General features: G+C 42.5%; 1 protein-coding gene across 3 annotated transcripts in view; it reads right to left on the bottom strand.

Annotated features, from left to right (window-relative positions):
* Window positions 1-18,836, bottom strand: part of LOC138736070 (14-3-3 protein gamma-B) — a 60,662-nt gene extending 41,826 nt beyond the window's left edge. Inside the window, exon 1 of one of the 3 annotated variants that reach the window (XM_069884945.1) lies at window positions 18,557-18,836. In XM_069884945.1, the coding sequence (XP_069741046.1) occupies window positions 18,557-18,643 (87 nt within the window). In that variant the 5' untranslated portion in view covers window positions 18,644-18,836. The remainder of the gene's footprint in view (window positions 1-18,556) is intronic. The other 2 variants (XM_069884947.1, XM_069884946.1) reach the window with 2 other exon arrangements.
* Window positions 18,837-20,927: the final 2,091 nt, after the last annotated feature.

The raw sequence follows: 20,927 nt of genomic DNA, 5'->3' as shown, positions 1-20,927 counted from the left end.
AGGGATTGTACTAGGGGTCAAGGCTGGCAATCCCTGGTGTGAGATTATGTCATCTGACGCCATCATTGAGTAGATTTTGCTTTCACACTTGCCACTTTAAAGGCCAATTGGCCAATTCCTGGGACCACTGGCAAGTGTGAAAAGGGCTTATGTGGAATATTTCGGTGACATTTTTATATTTCTTCAAACTACTCCAATTTTTGTTCTGAAACTTTTTTCTGCATCACTTGGTTCCATCAAATCATCATATATTTGGAAAAATAAATGTCCTTGGTTAAGTTTTTCTCCAAAACATTAAAAATGAAGACTTGGCTCTACCCAATTTCAGATTTTATTATTGGGCTGTCAGTTATAATTTGGTTATTTTATGATAGTAAAGTGGGTGGCCCTGCTTGGGTTGATCTAGAGCAGAATACAACCCAGAAATTTTCTATTGCTTCAATACTTGGAGAACCTCGGCCTTTTCCTATTGATAAAAAGATTGATAATCTAATGGTTAAACATACAATTAGGATTTGGTTTCAGTTTAGAAAACATTCGGGCTCCAAAGGTTTCTTCTTTTCAGTCCTACTTTATCAAAGATTTTTTCAACCTTCTTTGATGGATTCTGTTTTTCAGGAATGGTCCAGATTAGATATTAAACATTTTTATGATTTATTGATAACTTATTGTGCAACTTTCTTTTAAATTTAATTTACCAAATTCACATGTTTTTATACATTTGCAGATTAGGGACTTTCTTTGTCCATTTTCAATTTACAAAATTTAGCAGGTTCATGTTATAAATTTGATAGAAACAAGTTACCATCTTCAACCATCTCAGGAAAGGTTAATAGCTATTGCATATGATGTTCCACTGAAATCAAGGCATGTTTCAGTGGATAAAATTAAAAGGGCACAAGAGCGAGATCTTCATATTTCTAATGATTCTTGGAGCTTTACTTTTAAGTTGGTTAATACATCTTCTCTGTGCCCATCATTCACTGTTCCAGTTCAAAGTTGTGCATGGAGCTTGTACGTCTAAAGTTAAATTAGCTCGTATTTATCCTAATATTTCTGTGCAAGATGCAAGAATGAGGACATATCATTAATTCATGTGTTTTGGTCTTGTTTGACCCTTGCCATATTGGGAAGTGGTTTTTTGTACATTATCAAGAATTATTAATTTTAACCTAGCACCAGCCCAGTTGGTGGCCTTGTTTGGGATGGTTGAACAGAAGGTAGTGAAATTGCCTTCATTTTAATGTCATGTATTAGCCTTCGCCTCTTATTGAGAGACGTTCTTTTGATCAGATTGAAAGATGCAGTCTCGCCCACTCATAATCAATGGTTTCATGAGGTCATATATTGGAGAAAATATGTTCCACAAATGGCTCAAATTTAAACTTTCCCAATCTTTAGGTTTTTATAAAAATTATTTTCACAGCATCAGATTCTTTTATGTGTCCATTTTTCCTGGCAGTCTTTTTTTCCCATATTGCCATGCAACTTAGGAATGGTTGGAGGTTTAGATTAGTTAACTATTTTTCTCTTTTTCCAATTTATCTAGGAATAATACTGGTGCATAAGAAAAATTATATTTTTTTCCTCTGGCAGTGCTCATCTGCTCTATTAGTTTGTATTAGTTTTAGATCTCATTCCTGTATGTACTGTTATATAAAATTCAATAAAAAATATTGAAAGAAAGTAAGTTTTAAGCATCAGGGATGAAAGTACAATGGATGAAAGCAGCTGGCTATCCTGCAGCTGGCATTTTGAGAGCCTTGAGGGATTAAAAACAAAGCCCCTCCTCACTCATTATGAGAGGCATTTGGCTTCCTACATTCAAGCAATAAACAGAATAGATGCATGTCCAAATTACACCTGGCCCTTGATTTAGGAGCATGAAAAACAAACATTAGTACTTTTCAACAATTAGAATATATCCACACAACAAAAATAAATTAAATGCAATGTTTTATTTTTGGAGTAAAAGTTAAAATAATTGTTAAAGCAATTTATGACTTGAAAAATGAATTAGAACATTTGGCATATCCCATGGGAAGTGTTATAGTTTAAAATCAATTGACCCAGTTTATATAATTGTATCATTTGATTTAGTCCTATAAAATTGTTCCTGTGATCATGTGCCTTTGGAATCAAATAGGAACTACAGCCTCAGACCTTCAAGAGGGCTAAAACAACCCTCCTCTTAATCTCAAACAACTCATTTATGCCTGCATTGACTTCTTCCTTCAACTTCACATTTTAAGACATTAAGATTTTTAGTATATGGAAAGCAGAAAGTGAGTTGAAATGTGTATATTCACTTTCACAGTGAAAGAAAAGCCTGCACTTTACAACCTTAATCCAGCTGTATAAAATGTGGTCAGAATGATTGCGGTGGTGGCTTTAAACTCCATTCATAGAACCCTATGGAGGCCACCATTGTTTTAGATAGCTCACTAAAGTTACCCTTTAATCTCACTTCCTGTTCCTTGAGTGATCAATTTTGGTTTCCGGCATTTTCTGTGGTCAAGCAATGGCCAGGTCCTGACAACACTGGATTAGAGGTTCCACCTGTACCATTTGAGTATAGAAAGTTTTGACTGTTTATTACCTGGTACTAGCTTGGTGTTCTGCCCCTGAATATGCACATACTCCAGAGCCATCTCGATATTGCAACTCAATGAGTGAAGTCAGGTTGACTTTGCTTCTATTGCAGAAGTGACATAGTGTGAATAGTTTCCCGTTTGCTCTGCAGACGAGTTCCTTTCCAGTAGGAAGATTTAGATTTGCAGCATGAAAGCCTCCTCCATCTCTGCTCCCAACCTGAAAGCCCTCCAATCTTGACATTATTGAATTCTCTTCCTGTTGTGGCTTGCACATCAAGCTCCTGAAAGATAAACTCGTGCCGAATTTGGTCAACAATTCACCCGTCAGTGCAACAGGCTTCAGAATAGTGTTTTTTTTTTAAATTGGAGGGCTCACTGCATATTTTAGTAACAATTAATGCTTAATTTTTCTCATAGGAATGGGCAGGTGGCTAGACTTTCATTTGCAAGATGAAAAGCAAGAGTAACTCAAGAGCAAATCAAGTTCAAACCTGCAAGTGACATCAATTAAGCCCTGAATGAACCAAACTGGTTTCCTGCCCCATCTGCAACAACACAGCCAGGGGTGATGTTGGTCCTTTCAACAAACTGCTGGGGAGGAGTCAAGTGATGGAGTAGTGGCCGGACGGTGAACTCCAGCCCTCTCCAGAAAAGTCGGGAAAAACAAAGGAAAACACAAAGGCACAGAAATAAAAGTTACAGAAAAGTGAGTATAAAGGTGGAAAGAAGATGGCGACAAAAAAGAAAAATCGAAAGCAACGGTAAGAAGAGAGGAAGAGAAGCCAAAGGAGGAAAAAGGTGAAGGCCTTACCTGTCCGAAGAGGCCCGCTGCGGAGAGAGAAACCCGCTCCCTCAGAGCCGAGTACTTCGCGCATGCGCGATGCGAAGGAAAAAAAACACACCGATGGGAGGGGGGACCAGCTGGGGAGTCGATCTCCACAGCCGGCAACGACAGCTGCAGAACACCTGCAGCAAGAAGAGACCACAGAAGACAATAGAAACAAGAAAGAAGAGGAGGAAAGGGCACCAAAGAAACAACAGATGGTCAACCCAGAGGAAGAAGAAGAGGAAGAGTACAGGGAAATAGAAGAAGAAAAGAAAGGCAAGGTAAAGGATATACTTGCTCTTATTAAAGGATACATGGAGTCATTTAAAGAATGGCAAACACAGGAATTTAAGGATTTAAGAAAAAGAATAAACAACACAGAAGAGAAAATAAATAAAATGGAGATGACCTTAACAGAAATGGGAAAGAAAATGGACAAGATGGAAGAGCGGGCAGTAGCAGCAGAAATGGAGGTAGAAGACTTAAAAAAGAAATTGGAGAAATCTAATAAAAAAACTAAAGAGACACAAGAACTACTAGCTCAAAAAATAGATACAATGGAAAACCATAACAGAAGAAATAACAAAGATAGTGGGCCTTAAGGAAGATGAAGAAGGCAAGAATATGAGGGAGTTTATAAAAGAGTGGATCCCTAAGACCCTAGGATGTCCAGAACTACAGCAAGAAATGGAAATAGAAAGGGCACATAGAGTATTGGCCTCTAAACCACAACCACAACAAAAACCAAGATCTATTGTAGTAAAATTCCTAAGATATACTACAAGAGAAAAGGTACTGGAGAAGACAATGGAAAAAGTAAGAGAGGGCAACAAACCACTGGAGTATAAAGGGCAAAAAATCTTCATTTATCCAGATATAAGTTTTGAACTCCTAAAGAAGAGAAAAGAGTTCAATACAGCAAAGGCGATTTTATGGAAGAAAGGGTATAAATTTATACTAAAGCATCCAGCGGTATTGAAAATATTTATTCCAGGACAACAAAACAGACTATTCTCGGATCCAGAAGAAGCACGAAAATTTGCAGAACAATTACAAAAATAGACTGAGGGAGGAAGACGGGTAATGAGAGTTAAAATGATCACGATTGATATGTATGTGGGTAAAGACAAAAATAGACTGAGGGATGAAGACGGGTAATGAGAGTAAAAATGATCACGATTGATATGTATGCGGGTAAAGAGGTATAAGAGTGAATAGAGACAATGAGCATACGTGAATGTATCTGTACTTAGAGGAAAATATAGATAGTATAGACAAGAATTAATAAGGGAAGGTGATGGAATAGAGAGAATAAGGAGGGAATTAAAAGAGTGACCTTTGTGACATATGAAAAGTGAAATCTTTTCTGGGGGAGGCGGGGAGGGGGGAAATAGCGGTCACTGCAAAATCAGTTGACGCTTGCGAGTGGATTCGCAAATCCAAATGGAGAGGGGAGATGTGGTTGTCCGACAAGGGATAAAGGACAACTCAGGAGGTGAAGGGGAGATTGGGGATAAATAAGATAGAAATAGGAGAATAAGGAAAATGTTGGATGTTGTAGGAATGTTGTCTTATAAAGAGTTGAAAATAAGAAAACAGAAATGGAAAAGGAGGAAAGGTAATGATGGAAAAACGGAAAGAGAAGATAAACAAAATATAAAAGGGCTACGCTGAACTATATGTCTTTAAATATTAATGGAATACATAACCAAATTAAAAGGAAGAAACTACTAAATTTAAATGAATAAATGTATTCCATTAGAAAAAATAACATAGGTTAAAAAATAATATTGAAATATTCGAACAAGTATAGGAGCCTTACATTAAATACAATAGCGAAAACCTACCGGGGACAAACATTACCCAAGTTGATGGAAGGAGAAGGAAAGAAAAGAATGGACTCAGTAGAATTTCTGGTGTAATTTTGTTGAATGACAACATTGTCTGACTGGCTTAATGCAACCTAGATTGTATACCTAAAATGGATGAGAGGGGGGGGTGGGGGGGTAGTTTGGGAGGAAGGGGGGGGAGAAAAAGTCACTGTATATGTGTGAAAAAGAAATAGTGTATATCATGGCTAATGTGATTTATGGTGTGAAAAATAAATTTAAAAAAAAACAAACAAAAAAAAACTGCTGGACTGGTTCAAGTCTCCATTCTGTTAATGGTGATTGCATGTCCAAGTTACACCTGGTCTCTCCATAACAAACCGATTAGAACTTTTCAACACATACATAGTCGTCAATTTGGCTTGTACTAACCCCATAGCTCTCATTTTGAAATTAAATTACACAGGCATGCATTCCAGCCCATGCTACTGAAATACACCAATCAATCTACAACCCCTCTACGTTATGAAGGGTGGGAGGAAACCCAAGCAAAATCCATACAGACAGCAGATTTGAACCAGAGTCATTGGCACTGTAAGTGTTGCACTAACCACTGCACCAGTATGCTACCCCATTTGATATCCTTTTCTTGCTACCCAAAAATATCCACATCTTGAATACCCTAACTGAGTTTCAGAGCTCTTTTGCACCAAAGATTCACTGTCCTGTGGATGGAAGCATACTCCTCAAATCAGTCCTGATTGGCTGCCACAATTCCAAATACAAAGGGAATCATCATCCCAGCATTTACTGCATCCTTTATTTGAATTTTCAATGTTGCCTCTCAATTCTTCTCAAGCGAAGGGAGTATAACCACATCCAACTTCCACCAGTCATCCAGGAATCAATCTGAGGAACGCTCACTACAGCTCAAGTTTTACATACACTTTGTACATCAGAGCAATTTCAAATATAGTCTCTCAATACCCTATGTAATTCCAATATTCTCTCACACTCAAATCTTCAAATAACAGCAAACACATTTTTGCCTTAAAATTTATTGCTGTATCTGCCTTCTAAAATTCAATGATGCACACAAGGACACTGAAGTCCCTCTGAACATCACTTTTCAATCTTACCACTTCAAACTCAGCCGTTTCATTTATTTCCCCCCCCCCCCACAACAAATAACCTCCTACTTTCTACACCATGCTCCATCTGCAAGGTCCTCACTCATTCACACAGCCTATCTACATCTCCTCCCCATAGCAAAAGTTATAGCAGCATGTTAGTTACAGCAACATTGTTATTACACATTTGCAGATGCGGACGTGTAGAAAAGATGCATACATCAGGATGCTCTTTATCGACTACAGAATGGCATTTAACTGCAAATGGAATGTGTGCTAATTCGCTGGTAAGGGGACAATACCGTTAAATGCCATTCTGTAGTTGATAAAGAGCATCCTGAAGTATGCATCTTTTCTAGACCCCAGCATCTGCAAATGCATAATAACAATGTTAGTATAGCTAACAAGAGATATTAATTGATGAATAAACTCCAAGACCTAGGATTCAACTACCCTTGGATTTCCTCACCACACCACAATCAGTGATAATTGGGAAGAACATCTCTTCCACAATATCCATCAGTACCAGAGAACCAAAGGGGTGTGTTTTTAGCCCCTGCTCTACTCCCTACAACCCATGACTATGTGGCTCAGTACAATCACAACATCTACAAATTTGGTAGTGGGCTGTACAAAAAGGGGCAATGAGTCAGCATATAGAAGAGATTGAAAACTTGGTGGAATGGTGCACTAACAATAAATTCGCACTCAATGTCACCAAAACCAAGGAGCTAATTGTTGACTTCAGGAAGGGAAAACCAGAGTGTATGATCTAGTGATTATTTGGGGATCAGAGATGGAGAGGGTGAGCAAATTAAATTTAAGTTCTTAGGAGTCACTATCTCAGATGATCTTTCCTGAACCCAACAGTAATAGAATCATGAAGAAAGCCTGTCAGTGCCCCACTTCCTGAGGAACTTGTGGAGATTTGGTATGACATCAGAAACCCTGGCAAATTTCTGCAGATGTGCTGACTGGTTGCATCACAGTGGTATGGGAACACCAATACCCCTGAGCACAATCCCTGGAAAAGATAGTGGACACAGTTCAGGTCATCACAGGCAAAACTCTCCCCACTGTTGAGAACATCCATGGGGAATGCTGCTGTCAGAGAGCAGCAACAATCATTAAGGAGCCACATCACCTACCACATGCGGTGTTCTCACTGCCATCATCAGGAGAGGTATCTTTGGCTTGGCTTCGCGGACAAAGATTTATGGAGGGGTATGTCCACGTCTGCTGCAGGCTCGTTGGTGACTGACAAGTCCGATGTGGGACAGGCAGGCATGGTTGCAAGGGAAAATTGGTTGGTTGGGGTTGGGTGTTGGGTTTTTCCTCCTTTGACTTTGTCAGTGAGATGGGCTCTGCAGTCTTCTTCAAAGGAGGTTTTGCCCGCCGAACTCTGAGGTGCCAAGATGCACGGTTGGAGGCAATATCAGCCCACTGCCGGTGGTCAATGTGGTAGGCACCAAGAGATTTCTTTAAGCAGTCCTGTACCTTTTCTTTGGTGCACCTCTGTCTCTGTGGCCAGTGGAGAGCTCACCATAGAACACGATCTTGGGAAGGCAATGGTCCTCCATTCTGGAGACATGACCCACCCAGCGCAGTTGGGTCTTCAGCAGCATGGATTCGATGCTTGTGGACTCTGCCAGCTCGAGTACATCGAAGGAGAGGTATAGGTACTACAAGACTCACCCCACCAGGTCAGGAACAGCTGCTATCCCTCCACCAGACTCACTTATTTAAGGACTCTTATTTTAACACTTGATTGGTTTTTGTTTCTCTCTCTGCATTGCATTTTGTTAACAATTTTTTTTTTAAATTTATTTACATATGCATATTAAGTACAGTTTTTTTTGCACTATCAATAAGTGGAAAAAGAATCTCAGGATTGTATGTGATGTCATGCATGTCCTCTAACAGTGCAGAACACAAAAGTGGTGGCGAACTCAGCAGGTTACACAGCATACATAGTACAAGGCAATCAAAGTTTCATGCTAGAGCAGGGGTGTCAAACTCAAATTCACAGAGGGCCAAAATTAAAAACTTGGACTACGTCGAGGGCCGAACTAAATATTTATTGAAAATTTTCAACAACATGTGCAAGTTTTCTCTTCTTTCAACATATGTAATGTTAAACTTTAGGATATAACTTTAGGAGGATAATGTTACAGGTCAGGAGTAGGTAGCTCAAGTTCACCCTTTGCTTGACTTGAGGGAAACATATTTGGTCCCTGTGGAGATGTAGTCCGCATTCACAGGCTGTGTCCATTTTGGCCTGCATCAGGACTCAGCATTTCCTGCTCACTCCTCAGGCTCTAGGCCTCTATTCACCCTCGACCCACCATCCCTCTACTTGACCAGTCCTTTACCCAACCTCCACTCACCCTTCACTCCACTCGCTCCGCCTCTACCCACCCCATCCTATACACGCCCCTCTACTGCCTCTCCCCTCAACCTGTTCCTCCCTCTACCCGTCTTCTCACCCTCTAATCACCCCTCCCCTACTCGCCCTGCCCCTCCCCTTTTACCTCTTCCCTATCCACCCCTCCTTCTACTCATCCCTCCCTCTAACTGCCCCTCGCACCACCATAACTTCCCCTGCCCATTACTCCTCACCTACACCCTCTGCCCACCCCTGCTTACCCACCCACTCAGGCCCAGCGCGCTGCCGATCAGCCTTTGCGGACAGCCACCATCTCTCTCTTCATGTGCAGGGACAAACCAGCCGTCCCTGGGGTCCGTGCGGGTGCAAGCGCTGAAGACTGTGACGACCGGTGCCAGTCACGCAGGGCTCACGCTGCCCTGGGGCCATGCGCAGCCTGCCATGCCCGTCGCACCGACAGGAAATCACAGGCGCTCGCCAATCCGCCGCACCGCTCGACAGGTGGGAGAAGTGACTGGTTGTGCGGGGAGCCTTCCAACTGGCTTGCCGGCTGATGACATCAACAGACTTCTCATGTTACAATTTCTCGTGTTACAATGGGGAAGGATGTGCAATGAAGGGGGAGGATGGTGGGGGTGACATTACCAAAAAACAGCATCGGTTCTTGCTGCAGGGCGGGCCACCTCTAATACATTTTTGAAATGATCTTGCGGGCCAAATATAATTATATGGCGGGCCAAATTTGGCCCGCGGGCCAGAGTTTGACGTGTGTGCTAGAGCATTCCTGATGTTTACTTTCTCCAGAATTGTTGTTTGAACCAGGGAAGCTGCAACATGGAAGAGTTTCATTGCATCTGTACTTACATACACAATAATAAACTTTTCATTCATACATATACCTTCAATTTCCTGATTTATCACCACTGTTTGGGGGCCTGTAGAGTAATGCTAAATGATCTCCCCTTTCCCAGTTTCTATACAAATAGATCTATTTGATAATCTTAGGCAAGCAAACCATCCAAACTCTGGTATCATTGGCCACAGCTCAACATGGAGATTTAGTTTCATTGAATGTCATAGGATTTCTGTGGGTTTTATTGATGGTCCAAGCATTGGTCAGGACAGACCTGCTGACTTTTAAGTGCCCACCAAGGAAAATGTCCATTTATTGGGCTCAATTGGATAGCATCTCAACTTTCAGTCTCATTAAGCTTCAACTCGCATCCTGAAACTGGATAGACTGAACAAGCTTGTTTAGCCTATCCTCTGTCTTCTAAAAAAAAAATTCATTACTTAAGACAAAAAAAATTCAAACAATTTATCTCAAAGCCAAATATTTCAACCTTTGCACAACACATGCTGAATATTTAATGTCTAAAGAGTAATTACAGATTGTTATCCTTCCAGCCAGGAAGGCTGCTATTGATCATATTTGAATGCTATATAATGCAAGTCCAACTCTTTTACTCAGATGGGGTGCTGTCTCGAATAAAATAACTCATGAAATTTTGCTGTGTCCATATCAAATCCTTAAACTCCTTTACCCAATCCTAATCAAATCAACATTTTGGAAAGAACTGATGATTTGTGCAGGTTTATTCTACAAAGTACGCTAGAATAAAAAGATTCTTGTCACAGTTCATCTAAAGCAGAGTATGCAAGCATGGGGGGGGGGTGGAAGAGAAGGGGTAGCTAGCTAAATGAAGTGACATAATAACCTAAAAAGCCCAAACAGCAGTTAGTTTAGTTAAGATGGTAAGAATTTGAAGGGTTGCAAAAAGGTACTCCAGTAGTGAATAAAACCTTTAAATGTTAAAATTAGAGCTAGACCATTCAGAAGTGAAACCCCACCCCAGGATGTAAATTTTCCCCTTGCACAGAGTGATGTGAAACTTCCATACTCTCTCCCTGACCCCACACCCCAAAGAGTACGGACATTGGTAAAGAGGCATTTAAAACCAGCAAGTAGCTTTGGCATCTGCTACATGTATGAAGGGACATAGTAAAAAGGTAAATTGACTGCGCAGAAGTGACAAGTGGGAAAATAAAAAATGCAGATTCTTGAAATCTGAAATAAACAAAATATTGTTTAAGGTCAAGTAGCATCCGTAGCCTTTAACTTGTGATCCTGCCTGACAGCTGGACATTATTTCAGTAACCTACAGGGATAGCTTTGAGTTCAGAATCAGAATTTATTGTCAAACAAGTCACAAGATTTGTGGTTTTGCGACAGCAAAACTATTTAAATCACTTTACAAAAATAATGAAAGTAGTGCACAAAAAGTCAAAGTAAGGCAGTGTCTATGGTTCAGTGATCATTCAGAAACCCAATGGCAGTGGGGAAGAACCTGCCCTTGTGCCACAATTGCATAGGGTTGTGTGAGTACAGGAGTACGGTCACTGGCACTGTTCTAATTGCACAGAGGTCTGAAATTGCTTAATTTCAGCATTTCTGAAGAGAGAAATCATCTGTTAAAATGCACAAAATTTTTCCTGGACTCAACTTGATAAATGCTTCCCCTAGCTTTGATTGCTAGATCAGGGGTCATAGTCCCACCATCGGAGATGGTCCATGCAGGGCAGAGATGAGAAGTACCTTCAGTTGAAGGGGAGTACATCTTTGAAATTTGCTATCCAAGAGGACTGTAGTAGCTCAAAATAATACATTATAGACAGATTCTAAAAGATTTTTGAGATATTATTGGAAACAAGGGATATGGAGTTAGTCATACATCATGAAAACAACCCCTTTAGCCCTAGTTGCCTACGCTGACCAAAATGTCCCACCCGCATATGGCATTTGACCCATATTCCTCAATCTATCCTATTCATATAGCTCTCCATTTTCAGACAAAAGAAAATCAGGAGATCAGAAGAGCAAGAAAGAAGCCAAGTGACCTACTCCATTAATTTCTTGTGTTCTTATCGTTACTTTAAGTGAACGATGAAACAAGTACTTTAATTGCCCACAGCAGCTCAAGATTATCAAGGCCAATCTCAGTGATGGCAAACACCATTCCCCAGGCCTCAAAGTGGCATTGTTGGGTCAAAACTGTCCATTCTCCCTTCTACAACTTGGAGCCATCTGAGCATCTTGCTCTTGGAACTAAAAAGGTCAACTTGTGATCCTCCATGCTATTTGAAACCAAAATGTCAATGCTACTTTTAAAAATTAAAAAAAAACATTATTATTGACTTTAAAAGGTCATGATAACTATTTTTAGAATTTTCATTGGGCCTTTGTAAAGGTGCTGGATAAGAATATTTTGATATCCATTTTAGTAAAACAAAAAACTCTTACTATGGAGCAGTTGTCACTAATTCCAATGATTTATTTGATACTTGGGTAGACCCAAGCAATGGCAGCAGTGGACTATGCAATGAATAAATATTACAATATCTGATGAAGATCAGTAATCACTCATACCAACAACAATGTACCATACAAATTAAAGCCAAAACCAAGAGGTTGCATCACCTTCAAGAGATGCTGTTCAGATAATTAATCATTAGTGGAAGAGGGCACTATGCAACTCAAATCTGAAGAAACAGGAACTAGCCTGCGCTGAAATACTTCACTCAACATACAAGAATGAATTGTATAGTAATTGGCAATCATATTCCAGCTAATTTCACACAACTTAAAGCTACAAACACATGCCATGGTTAAATTTGGAATTGAAATGTTTTTCAAGAACTTGAAATATCACTTTAAAGTAACTGTGCAGTCAGGTGTTTCAGTATTCTTGAAGTCCTAACATCTTACATCACCAACCATCTTACAGAAACTTGGCCATTTCAGTTGTAATTACCAAGTGCTCCCAATCTCCGTAGAAAACCCAAACAGCTCAATTACTTGACTTGATGGGAGTTTGCTGACTTTAGTTGTACCAAGTTTGAGGATTTTGTCAGCTATAAAGAAGTTGAGATCATTACCTCTGGTGGAAACATTGGAACTCAAATAAAAGTTAAATACATTTCTTCCTGGCAAGAAATTTCAAGACAATGTTATTAAAAATACACATCAATGCAAACTGCTGCCTCTCCAACCTGATGACCTACAATTTAGAGGCAAAGACCCAGATCCAGTCAGTGTTCGCTTTGAGAGAATCTGACCACAACCATTTCCTCTTCCTCAATAGAATACTAGCACATATATTACTACTACACACATTCAACCCTCACCAAAAGCTTAAACACACATTCAACCCTCACCAAAAGCTTAAACACACATTCAACCCTCACCAAAAGCTTAAACACACATTCAACCCTCACCAAAAGCTTAAACACACATTCAACCCTCACCAAAAGCTTAAACACACATTCAACCCTCACCAAAAGCTTAAACACACATTCAACCCTCACCAAAAGCTTAAACACACATTCAACCCTCACCAAAAGCTTAAACACACATTCAACCCTCACCAAAAGCTTAAACACACATTCAACCCTCACCAAAAGCTTAAACACACATTCAACCCTCACCAAAAGCTTAAACACACATTCAACCCTCACCAAAAGCTTAAACACACATTCAACCCTCACCAAAAGCTTAAACACACATTCAACCCTCACCAAAAGCTTAAACACACATTCAACCCTCACCAAAAGCTTAAACACACATTCAACCCTCACCAAAAGCTTAAACACACATTCAACCCTCACCAAAAGCTTAAACACACATTCAACCCTCACCAAAAGCTTAAACACACATTCAACCCTCACCAAAAGCTTAAACACACATTCAACCCTCACCAAAAGCTTAAACACACATTCAACCCTCACCAAAAGCTTAAACACACATTCAACCCTCACCAAAAGCTTAAACACACATTCAACCCTCACCAAAAGCTTAAACACACATTCAACCCTCACCAAAAGCTTAAACACACATTCAACCCTCACCAAAAGCTTAAACACACATTCAACCCTCACCAAAAGCTTAAACACACATTCAACCCTCACCAAAAGCTTAAACACACATTCAACCCTCACCAAAAGCTTAAACACACATTCAACCCTCACCAAAAGCTTAAACACACATTCAACCCTCACCAAAAGCTTAAACACACATTCAACCCTCACCAAAAGCTTAAACACACATTCAACCCTCACCAAAAGCTTAAACACTGGAGCACAGTTGCAATGCTGTACTAAGCAAGATCCCACAACAGTTACATCAGTGAACCTCTCTGGTAATTTGAGCTAATTATGATTAGCAAGAATATCAGATGACCCCAGTCAAAAATTCAATGCTGTCAGTGGATCACCAGGAAAGTAGCAAGTGGAATAGCACATGGCTTCTGATAGCTTATTTTACAAAGGTTCCATTAATGTATTGTAATACTACATTTAGAATGTTAAATGCATGAAATTCTTTGACTTTTGCCACAAGAAACCTACAACACCTGGTGTTCCCAGGCAATCTCCCCTCCAAGTGCTGACCAGGTCTGAGCCTGATTAGCTTCCGAGATCAATCTCATGCGTATTCAAGCTATTAGGCTTCGCCAGATGGAGCTTTCCACCAAAGGACCACAAGAGTTACTATGCTGGAGTTTCAATGTAGCCAAATTCCTAAGCATGGTTTGATCCATGGGCAAGGATGTTTTGACTGAAAAAAAAAATCAATACTCAACACCACCAAACAGTTGAATAAACAGAAGTATCCAGATGTGGCTCTTGGCAACCCCCTCCCAATACATGTCACTTCTCCTCAGAATTGTCCCCAGCCATTTTAAATTACGCATTCACCATGCAATTCATTCATTGTTATTCATTTATTACATTTTGGCCTAAGTGGCACAAGAACAATAAATAAAGATATTTATAAGAACAGGATCATCACTGCAACAGGTCAAATTGGCTATACAGTTATGAAAGCTGGAAGAATCTACCAGGAACACTGAGCTGCCAAGGACAGAAGAGATCCCTACAAGCATACCATCTGTCACGACAATTAACATGGAGTCACTATCATTTCTCTTCACTGAGAGGGACAAATTATGTAAATATGTACAGCAGCAATACCATCTTGTTACATGTGGAGAAAGGTTGGATGAGCATCAAGAAAATGCAAGACTTGAGGACAGTGTCCCTCTCTTGTTTCCGAAATAGATGGACAGACTGCTGGGCAATAATAGAATCAAAAGTCATGGGGATCAGATGGAAAATATGGAGTTAGATTCAAGATCAGTCATGAATATTTGAGCAAGATGGAGAATCTAAGTGGCACGTGACTGCTCCTTTTTCCTACATATTTCTCAAGCAATCAATTCTTAAGAGCAAAATCTTTTGTTTCCATTTCCACATCTTCCATCAACTTTCTTGGCTTTGCTTCCTGCAAAGTTGCTTGTGCCCCTGCTTTCAACCCTCATCTGGACTTAACCAAGTGCCACCTTATGCAGGCCTTGAAACAAGCACCGGACACTCCATCCATCTGGAGGGAAACTGAGCCTGTCAACCATCTCCCAGCAGAAGACTATTTTCTTCATTCCTGGGCCCACGATGCTGATTGGCCAACCTGCAGCCACCATCCCATACATTTCATTTATAATTTCCCATAATTATGCAAATATTAAATAGCCAGCAGCCAAGTTATCTACGCAGTCTTCAGGCATTCTACACCATTTAAATCCATTAAAGGCCTCAATAGTTATCAAGAATTTTAAACAGGATTGTGTTCAGACACCTTTCATGCCAAATGTAAATAGCCTTCTCCTTTACTTTGTCGTAACCAAATAGGCCTCTATTTTCATGCCTTTATGTGTCCACTTTTACCTGTCCTTTTATCATTTGATTTCTATCCTAAAAGATTCTTTTGGTTCTCTATTACCATGTCTATCCATCCTCACTTTTCCTGACTGTATCAGTCAGATATTATGCAAGTCCATCAGTCTGAAACAAATGGCACCGGCTAAGCATTTCCAACATTTGGTACCTATTTTAGGCTTCAAAAAGCTGCATACTTTTGCATTTGTTTGAGCAGGGAGATCTTTCAACCTTTACTTAAAAATTGAAGACATTTTGCTTTTAAGAAGCAATTGCTGCATAATGCAATTCTTAAAAGTGTAGGCACCATTTTCAAACAATTCACTTTCTTCCCACTTCCAAAATGATTCATAGAGTATGCGACCACCATGATTCATCCAGTGGGTTTGTCTGCACTTTGCCTTATGACTTTAGGACTCATTTGCTGAATATTTGAAGCCAACATTTGTGTTCCTGATATGTTCATATAAATATCCTTGCTGGGTTTCAAAGTTGATATTTTATCAATTGGTCAGCATGAAATGAGGAATTTTTAATTGATCCAAAGAGTAACTTTGCCAAACAAGAGTATTAACTGAACAGAAACCAATTTTAAAGTGCATGGTGTTAACTTCCAAAGTTTACTCAGGCTGCATTTTGATTAAACACCTGTCCACAGTAAAATTTAGACTGCCAGTCATACGAAGAACCTGTTGAATTTACCAATGCAATCTTTACCATAGGATAAAACACTTAGCAAAAATCACCCAGTACAAACCCTGAAGCCATTGTTATCCAGAGTTCGCTACATGCATTAAAATGTTCCCATATGGTTTTCCAATTTGTGCAACTGAACAACAGCAAATCCCCATTGTTGACCATCTTAATCATCATTTGCAGACGGCACAAGCATTTTAAACTTTACACCTGTGGCAAATGATAAGGTGAAGAGCAAGTTTGAGCCTTTAGATCACTTATTTCACTGGATAAAGAATGTAACGCATTATGGGGTTTTTTAAAAATCACTCAGTGTTCCCAACTAATCAATGATTGCCACCAAGCCACCCTTTATTTTCCAAAAAGTTCTGATAACAAGCTACAATGCTCAAGATGTCAACTTTTAACCATTCATCACCAGTGGTGGGCGAATGCTGTCAAATACCTTTACAACTCAAGAAAACCCCAATTCCAGTGAGCAGTGACACTTCAGGAAATAAAATGCAAGTTCTGGCAGCAAGGCAAATTCTCCTTGACCAGACATTAAACTACGAAGAACTCTTAAAAGCTCAAAGGAGGAGGTTACAACAGAGGGCAGGTTATGAAAATCAGTTGTCCGAGGATGTCCTCCGCTGCCCATCACCACACCAAGCAGACACTCTCGTTAAATATGGTCAGTTTTCCACGGGCTGTTTGGTTCTGATAAAGTTAAGACCTGGGCGGGGTCCCAAAAACCTTCCGCGGGATGCACTTCAGTCATTAGCCGAATATCATGTCACGGCTCGAGGAATCGGACACGAAATCGTAGTGCGCTAAACACCCCAATGGCGCAGAAAACGGGCGTGGATGATAAGCAGTCATTCAAAAACCTGGACACAAAATAAGACCGCCTGACCATACGACGCGGTTCCTATCGATTGGTAAGAGCCACTCATTCGGAATAATTGCACACTGTGACAATTAAACCACTCGTTTTACCAAAAAGCGATTTGGAATCTCTTCCGGGGATTTGTCATTTGTAAAATTGAAATGCGAAACGTGATTTAAAAAGGCAGACAGAATGCAGCTGACAAAAGGGCTTCATGGGCGTACCTCACACTGCAAAGAAACAAATGGTGCAATAAAGGCACGGGTATGCGGAGCAACGACTGCGCCACTCCCAGCGCCAAAAAAATCGACACGCGTCTCGTCTTTTCTATTTGCAAGTAACCGGCCCACCACCAGCCAAGATCAAACGGGCACTAATACAAAAATCCCCACGGGAACTCGCCAGGCTTGGCAGACCTGGTTGGGGAAATTTGGATACCTGCAGTGTCACATTGGCAAGAATATTCCAGAATTGCTCCCTCCCAGTTTCTGCTTTGTTCGCTGTCAAGAAATAGACGTTACATTCCAGAGTAATGGGGGGGGAAAGGAAGAGAGAGAAAGAGAACAAAAAGATGCCCCCCAATACCATTTCAGCCTCCACTTGCTGGGGGGGGGAGGGGGGGTAGATTGGAAGTGCGTTGATTTTGTGACTTGACCACAATAAATTCTGATGGTGGAGAGAGTGCAGACGTTGGGCGACCTCCAACCACCCCGGGGAAAGAACTTGCCTTTTTAAGCTACACTTAGAGCGTCTATTTCGAGATCAATCCCATCCCTCTCTCCCCCCCCCCCCCTCCTCAAGAGGAAGGCTCTGCAGATACCACTGAAAAGGAGTAGCTGGAGGACTTTTTTCAAACCGTGGGACGAATTAGTGGAGTCACGCCGCTGCCGCGTCTAAATATGCGTTTCAGGGTAGGAGCGAGGATGTGCAATGGAAGAAAACGCTAGAAATGTCTGCTCAGGCACCGCCCAGCCAGCATTAGCCGCATTCTGTTGTTTTCTTGCCCAAGATTTCACCCCCGAGCAAGGATGGGATTGGGACCCCGACAAGCTCGCTCCCCAATTAAAACAGACGCGACCTCTCCTCCCACCCACTCCCATTTAGGTCGCATTTAGGGTAAAAATCCAGAGGGAAAGTTGGATAATTCTAGACTTAGTCATTTTCTGGCCCTGCCCCCACTGAACCACAGAGGGAGGTGGGGGGGGGGGGGAGAGAGAGAGAGGAAGAAAAAAAAGTCTCCGCTGGCCCCCTCCTGCCACGGGCCCTCCTTAAAAAAACAATTATACGTCAAAAGGCTGGTGTGAAGCTTCATTCATTAACAAACCGGCTCCGGCTTTGCGGCATCGCCCTGACCAGAGTCGGGGCGGCCGGGCGGGGGTAGGTGAGAGATTACAAGATAGCGGGCGTCTGGGAGGCGGCGAGGAGACAGAATGAATTAGCAGGGGCCACAAAGACGTACCGATTTCATTGCTGCTGCCATGTCGTCGTACCGCTCGGCTTGCTCAGCCAGCCGGGCTTTCTGCACGAGCTGCTCGCGGTCGACCATTTTTTATTTTCCCGATGCGGTGGTAGGAAGAGAGGGGAACTAAAGCCTTTTATCTATAAATAAATCAGGGGAGGAGGGGGGGGCTTTGCGCGGCGTTATCCCCTGCAGCAGCCCGTCCGTCCGTCCGTCGCTCGTACCGCTGCCGCAGCCTCCCGCTCTCGCGCCCACGGAACACCCCCAGCATTCCGCGCTGACGTCACGGCCCGCATCGCCCCGGATCTCCTCTTTTGGAAGCGCGAGCAGCCAATGAGCGCGGCGCTGCTCCTTCTCCTCCTGCCCCTTCCCGCCCCGCGTTCGCCTGGGTCTTGCCCCCCCCCCCCCCCAGCACTGCCGGGGTGGTCGCCGGTCGGCGTGGACTCCATCTCCCAGAGGTGCCTGCGGGCGCGATCGCCCTGGTCAGCGGGCACCTGAGTGGGATCGGAAGGAGACGCACGCTTTCCTTTGGCGGTGGTGGACCATGGACCCGTGGATGGCAGAGTATGAGTAGACACAGTAGCAATGGGAGGTTAAAAGGGAGTGGAGCTACGTGGTGGTGGGGGGGGGGGGGGGGATGAGGATGAGAAGGGGAGAGGTGGGGAGAGATGAGAAGGGGAGAGGTGGGGGGAGATGAGAAGGGGAGAGGTGGGGGATGAGGATGAGAAGGGGAGAGGTGGGGGGAGATGAGAAGGGGAGAGGTGGGGGAGATGAGAAGGGGAGAGGTGGGGGGAGATGAGAAGGGGAGAGGTGGGGGGAGATGAGAAGGGGAGGGGGATGAGAGGGGGATGGGGAGGGGGAGGGAGGGGAGGGGGATAGGGAGGGGGAGGGAGGGGTGGGGAGGGGGAGGGGGAGGGGAGGGGGATGGGGAGGGGGAGGGAGGGGGATAGGGAGGGGGAGGGAGGGGTGGGGAGGGGGAGGGGGAGGGGAGGGGGATGGTGAGGGGGAGGGAGGGGAGGGAGAGAGGGGGATGTGGAGGGAGGGGAGAGAGGGGGATGTGGAGGGGGAGAAGAGAGAGAGGAGAGGGGAAGGCGAGAGAAGGAGAGAGTGGTGGAAGGGGAGAGAGGGGGAGAGAAGAAAGTGGCGAGACAAAGGAGAGGGAGTAAGAAAAGAAGAGAGGGTAAGAATGGGAGGGAGGAAAGTGGTAAGGGTGGGAGTAGAAGAGAGGAGAGGAAGGGGGAATGATTGTGGGGGAAGACAAATTGCAGTGGGTCCAGATCTTTACTTGAGAATGAGTTAAATCTGGCTATGATGAACCTCTCAAAGCATTTCATCCCAGTAGATGTGAGCAATAGTCATTGAGGCTACTCACCCTGCTCTTCTTGGGCACTGGTATCAGTGCCCTTTATAAGCATGTAGGAACCTCTGACTAAAGCAATGAAAGTTTGAAAATGTCCACGAACACTTCAGTATCCTTCCAGGGTTTAACACCTTGCGAAGGTACACCCTCTTGAAGGATGTTCTGATGTGCCCTCAGAGACAGATGTCACAGGGTGATCCACGTCAGCAGGGACTCTCATTGGTACTGTACTGTTGAATTATCCTTTTCAAAGTGAGCATAAAAGGTGTTGGCTCATCTTGTAGTGAACCATCACTGCTGTTTATGATGTTTGTCTTTGCCTTGCTGGAATGGCCTACAATCCCTGCTATAGCTGGCAAGTATCTGACTCTGTCTCTAGCTTCCCTCGGAATTGCCTCTTTCCAGCTGAGATAGTCTTGTAGGTTGTACCTGGACTTCCTGAAGAGATGTGGATCTCCTTCAGAAGGTTGCGAATCTTTTGATTCATCCATGGCTTCTCGTGGTACTCACGATATGTGTGGGTGGGCACAAAGTCATCCATGCAGATTTTGATTAAATCAGCTGCGACTTATTCAGGTTTAAAGAGGAGTCCTTGAATATGGCGCAGTCCACAGGTTCAAACCAGTCCTGCAGGTGCTCCTCTTCCTCCCTTGACCATACTTGTACCATCTTCACTACTGTTGCTGTAGTCTCTGCTTGTACACAGGGGTAGCAGTACAGCTAAGTGATCAGACTTGCCTAAGTGTGGTCGTGGGATGGCTCGGTAGGCATTTTTGATGGTGGTGTAGCAGTTGTTCAAGTCTTTGAGCACCCTGGTTACACAGGTAATATATTGGTGATAGTTTGTTAGAGACTTCTTCAGGTCAGTCTGGTTGAAGACGTACAATAATCGGGAAGGCATCAGGATGTGCTATCTCATGGGTGATTATTATTAGTGGATTCGATGCTGTCGGCCTCTGCCATCTCGAGTACTTCGATGTTGGAGATAAAGTCACTCCAATGAATGTTGAG

The sequence above is a fragment of the Narcine bancroftii genome, chromosome 6 (assembly GCF_036971445.1).
Source record: "Narcine bancroftii isolate sNarBan1 chromosome 6, sNarBan1.hap1, whole genome shotgun sequence".
NCBI lineage: Eukaryota > Metazoa > Chordata > Chondrichthyes > Torpediniformes > Narcinidae > Narcine > Narcine bancroftii.
This window is presented reverse-complemented; position numbering and strand designations above follow the sequence as displayed.